The sequence below is a fragment of the Hemiscyllium ocellatum genome, chromosome 35 (genome assembly GCF_020745735.1).
Source record: "Hemiscyllium ocellatum isolate sHemOce1 chromosome 35, sHemOce1.pat.X.cur, whole genome shotgun sequence".
Lineage (NCBI taxonomy): Eukaryota > Metazoa > Chordata > Chondrichthyes > Orectolobiformes > Hemiscylliidae > Hemiscyllium > Hemiscyllium ocellatum.
Window position 1 is genome coordinate 16251559 of NC_083435.1, and position 9524 is coordinate 16261082.

The following is a 9524-nucleotide window of genomic DNA, read 5'->3' on the forward strand; positions in this document are numbered from 1 at the left end:
TCTCCAAATGACCAATCCTGCACATGCCCTGCTTTTTGTGGTGAACTGCAGGAACTCGCCCATTTCGTGGTGCACCATATTGAATTTCCACCACTCATGCTTTACAACATTTTCTTACTTACTGATTCACTGCCCGTGTTCTCCCATTTACATCGATTCTCGAAGTTATCAGCACCCTGCACCAGGTTTCTCATTTACTGTTGCCCGGATTGATTCTTCAATTAAGTGTTCCTCACCACCATTTCCCCCAACTACTCTTGTCCTGAACAATTCTCCACTCAGCGTTGCCCTCATATTGACTGTTGCCCTTGTCCAATTTAAGAGTGCCCGATTCAAATTCTGCCAACCTGTATTGTCCTGCTCCAGTTCTCCCACTTAGTGCTACACTGCACGAATTCGCCCATTATCTGGTGCCCTGTTCCAACTTATCATGTATTGATTATCCCATGCGCAATTCTTCCAATGTGTAATTACTTGCAATGATTCTCCAATTGAGTGGAGCGCTGCCAGCATTCTTAAATTTAGGCAAGTTGGAGCGAAGTTTATGTTTCTGTACTGTACATCTCTAGGGCTCTATTCAGGTCTCCACTGCACCAATTCTCCCATTTGACAATCCTGCACAAATCCGGAATATGGGCCAACTCTCCCTTTGAGCATTATCCTGCCCCAGTTCTCCCACGTGGATTTTAAGGGCACCTGCATGAATTCTGCAATTCTCGATACCCTGCATCATTTCCTACCATTTAGTTATTCCCCGAGATCATTCTTCCAGGTATTGGTGCCATGATGAATTTTCTTCATTTATTAGTGCACTGAACTGAATCTCCAATTTACTGATGCCTCCGTCGTTTTTTATTGGTTCCCTGGTCCTATCCCCGAATTTAGAAATGCTGTGCTCCAATTCTGTAATGTACTGGCACGCCCAACAATTGTATAATTAAATGGTACTGTGCACCCAATCTCCCATTTATTGATTCCCACCAAATTTCCCATTTACTCATATCCTTATTCTAATTCTTCCATTACAGACGTTCCGAAAAAGGTCTCCACTCAATGTTGCTCAAGCCAACCGTCATATTGACTGATTCTCTCGCCCAATTTAAGGGGTCCCTACTCTAATTCTCCCATTTGGAATTCTCTGATTTAGCACTCTACTGCACCAATTCTCCCATCATCTTTTGCTCTGTTCCAATTTTTCAAACTGAGTTCAGCCTTTGCCCAATTCTCCCATTTAGTGCCTCACTGCACCAATTCTCCCATTATCTGCAGCTCTGTCTCAAATTCCATTGGTGCACGGAACTGAATCTCCAATTTACTGATGCTTCCAACATTTCTTCTTTTTATTGATGCCCTGCCAGTGTTCCCCAATTTAGACATGCTCTGCTGTAAGTCTCTGAATATTGGCACTCCCACTAATTTTCTAATTTAATGGCACTGTCCACCGAATCTACCATTTATTGATTCCCACTAATTCGCTTATTTTCTCATGCCCTTGTCCTAATACTTCAATTTACTGATTCTACCATTTAGCCGTGCCCTGCACCAAGTCTCCCATTTACTCTTGCCATGCCTGACTTCTCTAATATAGTTCCAATTCGCACCAGTTTTTTTTTCATTTAGCATTCCTCTGGAACAATTCTCTAATCTTGGCAATCCCTGCATCGAATCTCCAAATTACCAAATTGGTGGGCATCAGTAAATGGGAGGTTGAGTGCACAGAGCTATTACATTTGAAATTTGGTAATATATTGAGAGCCAATATATTCGACAATTGGAGCACAGCATGTATAAATTGGCGAAAAGGGGCAGGGAATCAATAAAAAGAAGAAATGTTGCAACCATCAGGAAAGTGGAGACGCACTTCAGTGCACCACTAAATTTTTAAAAATTAGCAGTGCACCTTTAAGTTGAGGAATTGTATTAGGGCTGAAAATGTGTTGCTGGAAAAGCGCAGCAGGTCAGGCAGCATCCAAGGAGCAGGAGAATCGACGTTTTGGGCATGATCCCTTCTTCTGGTCTGGCGATGGACGAGTCCAAGGACCTGCATGTAACATGGCTGAAGAGACTTCTGGCAGAGGAGATGACCTGGGGTGTGCAGTGAGAGAGGGACTCACTGAAATTCTTGTAGAAGGAGGAGGAGAGCTTCTTCAAGGAAGTCTTCCTTGTAAGAGGATTCGCAGTAAGTTCAAATCTTCTAGGAGAAAGTGAGGACTGCAGATGCTGGAGAAGTGTATCAGGGAACAACTTAGTGGAAGGAATTGATGCAGGACTTCAATAATTGGAGAATTCATGTAGGTGCCTTTAAATTCGAAATGGGAGAACTGTGGCAGGATTATACTGGAAGGGAGAGTTGGTGCACTGCCTGGATTTGTGCAGGAGTGGTAAATGAGAGAATTGGTGCAGTGAAGGCTAAAATAGATCCATGGAGATGTACAGAATGGAAACAGGCCCTCTGGTCCAACATATCCATGTCTGAATTTATGAATTCTGGCAGCGTCCACTAAATCAACCTGGCCAAGGAAACACTGACTACACAATTAGAAGACCCAAAGTCACATACACCAAACACCACTGATCTCATCAGCAAGGACAGTGTTATCAAGCAACTGGACCTCTCCTTACCACTCACTTCACTTACAAAAACAAAATCTACAGACAAACCAACGGCATGCCCATGGGATTTGCAATATAGGCCGGAGTTGGGGTGGGGGTGGGGTCGGAGGCAGAGGCAGCAATGCAGAGACTTGAACAAACAGCTCTGCCAGCCATCTAACCAAAACTTTGGGTCCGCAACGTGGGTGATCATCAGTAAGTGCAACACATGAGAGGAAACCTTCAAGACAGCAATAATACACTTATTGGCATAAAAGTCACTAAAGAGGAGGAAAACAACAATAAACTGCTATTCCATTTACCAACCCCTGAGAAAAAGAACAGGAAATGTCATCATCATATTAAATGATGCCACAATGGGAAATGACATCACCGACCCCAAGGAAACCCAAACGGAAAATCAGAAAACCTGGATACACCAGCAGTTTTTCATCCAGAGTTTCACTGAATTCGTTACCTAGTATTGTGACAAAACATCTGAAAATGAACCTTCCAGGTAAGTGAGCAAGTCTACGCCCAGGACCTCAACCTGAACTACAAATCTTCTCATTACTGGCTAAGATATATGAGTCTGATTCCGTGCTGTGCACCTCCATGACTGTATACTGTCTGCCTCCGGTCCTTGAGAAGGATTTACAGTAAGCTATGTGATCCCCACAGAAACAAATCCAGTGTCAGGAGTTAGAGCTCTGAGTTTTGAAATGGTGACGAGGGACCTGATTGCCTCGGCCTGAACTTAATGGCGTGTGGAACATAAGGTAATCCAAGAGGTAGATTCAATTGGTCAACTGTCACCATTTTAAATCACACGGTGCAATCAGACTGGTCTGGACAATGTGACCGTTAAACTGAGGTCTTTCAGCCCACAGAGAGGAGTCTAACAACTGGGTCACATGAGCCTTCAAATTGCATCTTTCCAATCTCATCCTTCTCTTCCTCCCATAGTTACTGAATTCAGTGAAAAATGAAGAAGCATTCTTTAGATCCATTCACATTTTCTATCAGAAAGATATTCACAACATGATTTCTTTGGTTCTACTTCTACTGAGAGACATGACAGTTTACGAAAATGTATACTATTTTCCCACATGATCTCCCTCAACGATATAGATGTCCCTCAAAGATTCCTGTAGTCATTCCAATTTGTGAAAACACATTCTTTATTAAATTTCCGGAAGGAGTCTCCACTTTGCCGTAATTTGGAACTTCTGAAAAAATCCATTCATGTCAACATTTCACAGAATTATGTATTTCATCTCAGATACCAATAAAATTGTGGCCCTTTAACCCATTATTAATGAAGAAAATCTATCTCTCATCTACTTTAATTTTCTCAGTGCCCCAGGAACTAACATTCCACAGATTTATGACCCTTTGCGGGAGAGAAGTTCTGCTCATCTGCTTTCACTTAATCAAATGCACTCTCATTCTACGTTGCCCTACAGAAAGCAAACATTCTCACTGTGTCTCTTTTGTCAATTATCAAATCAACTATCAAAGATCAAAGAACTAACAGCTTTGGCAGATACTTATCACACGCTGTCTGTTGCAAGTGGGGACTTAGACGTGGGAATTCATAAAGAGATTTGAGAGACAGAATTTAAGGGGATGGAACTAGTTTTAGGGAGCAAATGGAAGCATGAAAAAGCCATAAATCTGAAAGCCCTGAACTTAGAATGATTAAAAAGAAAATAACACATCAGTTGAAATAATGGTAGACACACAAAAGCTCATTGTTGGCCTTTCATTGGGGCACTTATTGTAGTGCTGGAAAGTCAAAGTGAACCTCAGGTAAAAGCGAATCTGGAAATGAAATTCATATTTAATGATAAGAGTGTTATACAGGGCACATTCTTCATTTGCCACTGATAAAATAATTCCGTAGAATGAAGGTTTTGTGTTTTTCATTTCAAGGAAGTCGACTTTCTTCGTTTCTCAGATCAAGAGCACCTGAACTGATTGGAAAATAACAGACATGGGATGGCACAATCCAGGAGTGATCCCACAACTTAACACGGAATGACCTGGAGTCTGCTGTAAAGAGGATGAAGAAGCAGAGACGAGAAGCAATATGGTTACTGACACAGTTCCGGTATTTAACGGGAACTTGTTGATTTGGCGAGCATTCATTGTACAGGGCTGTTACTCAAGGATCAGATAAAAGTGACTCTGGTGGAAAAATAAGAGTAAGGTTCTCGTTAACAGTGCTGAGGAGGTTCAGCAGGTTGGCAAAAAAAAAACTGCGATCGTTTGGTGCATTTAAAACTGGCTTGTCTGGGAGCTGCCCTAAAATGAAGATTTGTGGGTGAATCCTCAAAGAAAGGAACCTATATTGTACTGGACGCAATTGAGCAGGTTTATGTCACTAAAAAGTTGTGTGCCTCATGCTGGTGGCCTGTCTGGCAGCGATGTCTGGTTAATGTTTCAGGTCAATTACTGCTCACCTGTTCTTTCATGTGAAAACACAATTATGTTGAACACGATTTCCATGTGAATTCATGTTGGATTTTAGTTTCATTATGATTTTATTCATTTCGCATTGTGGTCTTCAGTAACTTCAAATCTTTTGATTTTGTTTATATCTTTTTCATTTGTAACAGTCGATGATACTGGAGTTCTCCAGATTAGATTTATGATTATTTTGAATTTTGGGATTCAGACTTTCATTCAACTCAGTACATCTTTCTCCTGATACCCTTTGCTCCCTTCACCATCAGAAAAAAATAAACTCCTTCTTGAAAACACTCAATATTTTAGTCTCACCCTCTTCCTAAGGCAGAAATTTGTGAGGCTCACCACTCTCGGTGAAGGAACCTCTCTTCATCTCAGCCCTAAGTGCACGGAGTATGACCACAGGTTCATAACTCTATTTTAATTGTATCATTCTTCGTACTCTTGCCCTGCTCAGACTTGTTGGAAATCTTGAGTTTTAAGGTTAGTTTTAGAGAACTATATTGGTATAACATCCTCTCTCATTCTTCTTAACTGCAGTGAAAATATCCAATTTTCATAGGTCAGTCCTGCCAACCCAGGAGTCAGTCTGGTAAATTTTCGTTATGTTTCCTCAATGCCAATAACTTTCTCATCAGATAAGGAGACCAAATCTGCACTTAATATCCCAGATGTGGTCTCACCAAAACCCGAAATAATCACAACAAGATTCCCCTTCTCCATTTCTCAAATGCTTTTGCTTTCCAGAGCTTTATTTGCTTTCTTCTTTACCTTCTTCACCTGCATGCTTACTATCAGAGATTGGTGAGCATGCGTACCCATGAATTGTTGCACCTCCTAACCTCCTACTGTATTGTCATTCAGGTAATAATCTGCCTTCCTGTTTTTGTTATTAAAGTAGATACAGTCACATTTATCCATCTGTCATCTTCATCCCTATGCATTTGACCATGAAAACAAATTGTTCAAATTACGTTGAAACATCTGTGCATCCACATCCGTACAAAGGTCTTGCAAAATGATGTAATTGTACTCAACTCTAAAATTCCTCTGAGTGTTCGTTCTATATGAAAATCACCCTCTGTGTGAAAAATATACCCCTCAGTTCCGATTAAAATGTTTCGCTTTTTATCCTAATATCTATACCCCAATGCTTTAAAATTCCATATCCTGGGGAAAAGACGTTGGCTATTCACCTTATATGTGCCCAGCCACGATTTTATAAACCTCTATGAGATTATCCCTATGATCCAAAGACTAAAAAGTGTCTCGACATATCCAGCTGCTGCTAATCGTCTTTCCCTCCAATCTCAGTAATATCTTCACAATTGTTCACGACGCCAATTCCAGTTCAATTACATCCTACCTATAGCTGGACTAACGGAATTGTATTCAGTACGCCAAATGTAGCTGTAATAATGATCTGCTCTACCGCAACAATATGTCCCAATTTTATACTCAATTTCTCACCAATGAAAGCAAGCATTCAGAACGTCTCCTTCATCACCAGTCTACCAATGTGCAACACCTGAAGAAACTATACACCTGCCTCGCGAGGCTACTTTGCTCGACAACACTCACCAGTTCCCACCCATTAACCCTGCAATTTCCGACTTGGTCTGTGTCACATAAATGTATTCGCTCACATCTCTACAAAGTAGACGCCCTCTCCCCCTATATGCTCATATGTAGCAAGACCCGTACAACATTCAGGCTTGCGCTGATAAGTAGAAAGTATTGATGCATCATCTATTGCCTTTAAGATATGATCCCTCTGCCAAAGCACATTTACAGCAATGTATACCCAACATAAGATGCAATTCAACAACTTATCCAGGCTCCTGGCATAGCATCTTCCCAGCTTGTGGTATCTAACATTTACATGGACAGGACAACATACACAATGGAGCGCTCCCACCGCTGGTGCCCATTCAAACCACCCATCATCGTGATTTGGAAATATATTGCCAATACTTCACTGTCACTGTGTCAAGAAGTCTCCTTCCCACAGACTCAGGCCGCTGTTTAATATTGGCCTGGACGCTGCTTTCATCAGTACCTATGTAAAAGCGACCTGTAGTTTTGATGGAGACAGGTCATAATGTTGTTGTGAATTCATCCAGCAGTACTTCCATCTCCTCTCTACATCGATCTCCAGTCCTCTGGACTTACTAACCATTGTTTCTATCCACTTGATCCAACCCTTCAGCATTCTAACTGTTTGTATCAATTCAGAATGAAAAGTGTAGAATACCAGGTTAGAACCTCCCAAAACATTTCACGAAGGTTGTCCATACTCGAACTCTTCCAGTTGTTTTAGGCAGATGTAAGATGCATATTCCAGGTTTGATGCTCCTGGTCAAAACACCTGGCTTCACTAAACCAATTTATTTACACACCATTGAATGAAACGCAAATTGGAATATAATTGGACAACCGAGTCAACACGACAACCCCACAACTTAACAAAGGAGCTGTTCCAATTTTCTGCAACAACCCCATAAAAACAGCCCTTGGAAAAAAACTTTTAGTTCAAACTACAGATTCTTACGGGAGAGATGTTAGAGAGAGCCATTTGTCGAATCAAGGAAACCTTTTGATCACCTCACAGTGTTCTTTGACCAGAATTGTCCAGCCTGTGTGCTGATACCTAAAACCAAACTAGAACAAAACCACTCTGAGCTGGTAGAACTGGCTGGTCCCCTTTCATTGAACGAGTGTTTTTTTAACTAAAGGACCTTTTCCCTGATTATTGCTTCAGGCAGTATCTGTTAGCCATAATCAAAGTGACCTAAACAGAGAAAAATCAGATCCTCTGCCTTTCACAATCCCTTTTGAAAGAAAAAAATACAAGGATGGCAGAACCCTGTTAAGGCAGCAGTATCATCACGGAAGACACAGTAAAATATCAATCACTTGATTAATGATGACATATATTATTTTGATCATTCTAGAATGTGGGCATCCCTGCCAAGGTTGGCATTTTTCCGGAGGGAGGCTAAGACTCAATCCTAATGCTCTGAGATCGACATGGCTGTGGATCGTCCATCACATATACTATGGACATGCTTAAAATCCGTCAGAGTTTCTTGTCGAAAAGACAACCAATTTTTTAAGACAATTAATTTTCATGCATGTTAATCATGAATGGCTACTTAAGCAACATTAGGCTCGCGCTATTTGCATGTAAAATTCAACACATACCACGGTGGAATTTCAACCTATGTCCCCAGGATATGAGTTTGGCTTTTAGAATGCTGGCCCAGTGAGGTTATCATTAAACCACCAACTCCCCCCATCAATATAAATTATTTTCGTAACTTTCTGAGTAGAGCATAAGGATATTTCAACAAGTTCTTCACCACCTCCCTGAATCTCCTCTGGGTCAGTGCATAAATACAAGTGTTTGTGCAGGAGCTGGTGCACATCAGCAGGAGCGCTGCCCTGATTGCCACATAAAGTGAGTTGGAAACTTGAAAAGACGTCATGTGGGTAAAGCTGACGCAGATGTGGATAATAGTGATGGGGGCTGACAGCACCACGAAGCACCCAGAGATGGTGAAGAGCAGAATGATGGAGGTCCTCCTGCTCTTCAGCTCGGGGTCTCTGCCCATCTCCCCAGCACCACCTCTGCTGTCCTTCAGAGCCTGGCGAACTCTGCTGGCTGCTAGGATATAGCCGGCGGTGAGAGTGTTCAACAGCAGCAGTAGGGGAATAGGAAGAAACATGTTTGAGATGTTGGTGAGCCATCGGTGAGCTGCCCAGACCGGTGAAGTGAGGTAAGTAGTGACGGTGCGGCAGCCCCACTGTACATTGTTCAGAACCTGAGTGGGCTCATAGCGAAAAGACAAGGGAATGTTGACCATAATGTTCAGAGAACTCACGATAAATATGACCACGTTAGCCATTCTTTCAGTGCAATATCTCCCCTTCAATGTGTTGCAACAAATTGCTACAAAGCGGTCAAAGATGAAGGCGACGGTGAACCAGATGGAGAGTTGGATGCTGAGCCCTTGCAGGAAGGCACTGAGTGGGCAGGCGGGAGTGAAGTTCAGCAGTGAGCCCGGGAAATGATGCTTGAAGATCTGGCTCACAAACACGTTGAAGACAAGGACCATCAGATCACCTGTTGCCATGGCAATCATGTAGTGAGTGATTCCTTTGGAAAGGCCGCACTTCTCTTGGGAAAGAATCAACACTGTCATCAGGTTTGCTGTAAAGAAAATCAAATCGTGAGATAGATCCAAACACCCAGAGATGTGCAGCGATAAGGTCTTGGATTACACAAGACTGATGTGCTGCTGGCAATTTTAGACTTGAACTTCAATGGAAAACAGTGAAACCTCATTCGCAATACATTGTCTATGCCATGGAAATAATCAAAGGGTAATTTCCGGACTGGTATGTTCAATTGTTCATCACTTTGCACCGTTTAATCTCCTAATTTCAAGAAAGTAAAT

General features: G+C 41.9%; 1 protein-coding gene across 1 annotated transcript; it reads right to left on the bottom strand.

The window, feature by feature from the left end:
- Positions 1-8372: 8372 nt before the first annotated feature.
- On the bottom strand, positions 8373-9269 carry LOC132832544 (probable G-protein coupled receptor 139). The gene has a single exon (XM_060850633.1). The coding sequence runs from the start codon at positions 9267-9269 to the stop codon at positions 8373-8375; it is 897 nt and encodes a 298-aa protein (XP_060706616.1).
- Between the last annotated feature and the right edge of the window lie 255 nt (positions 9270-9524).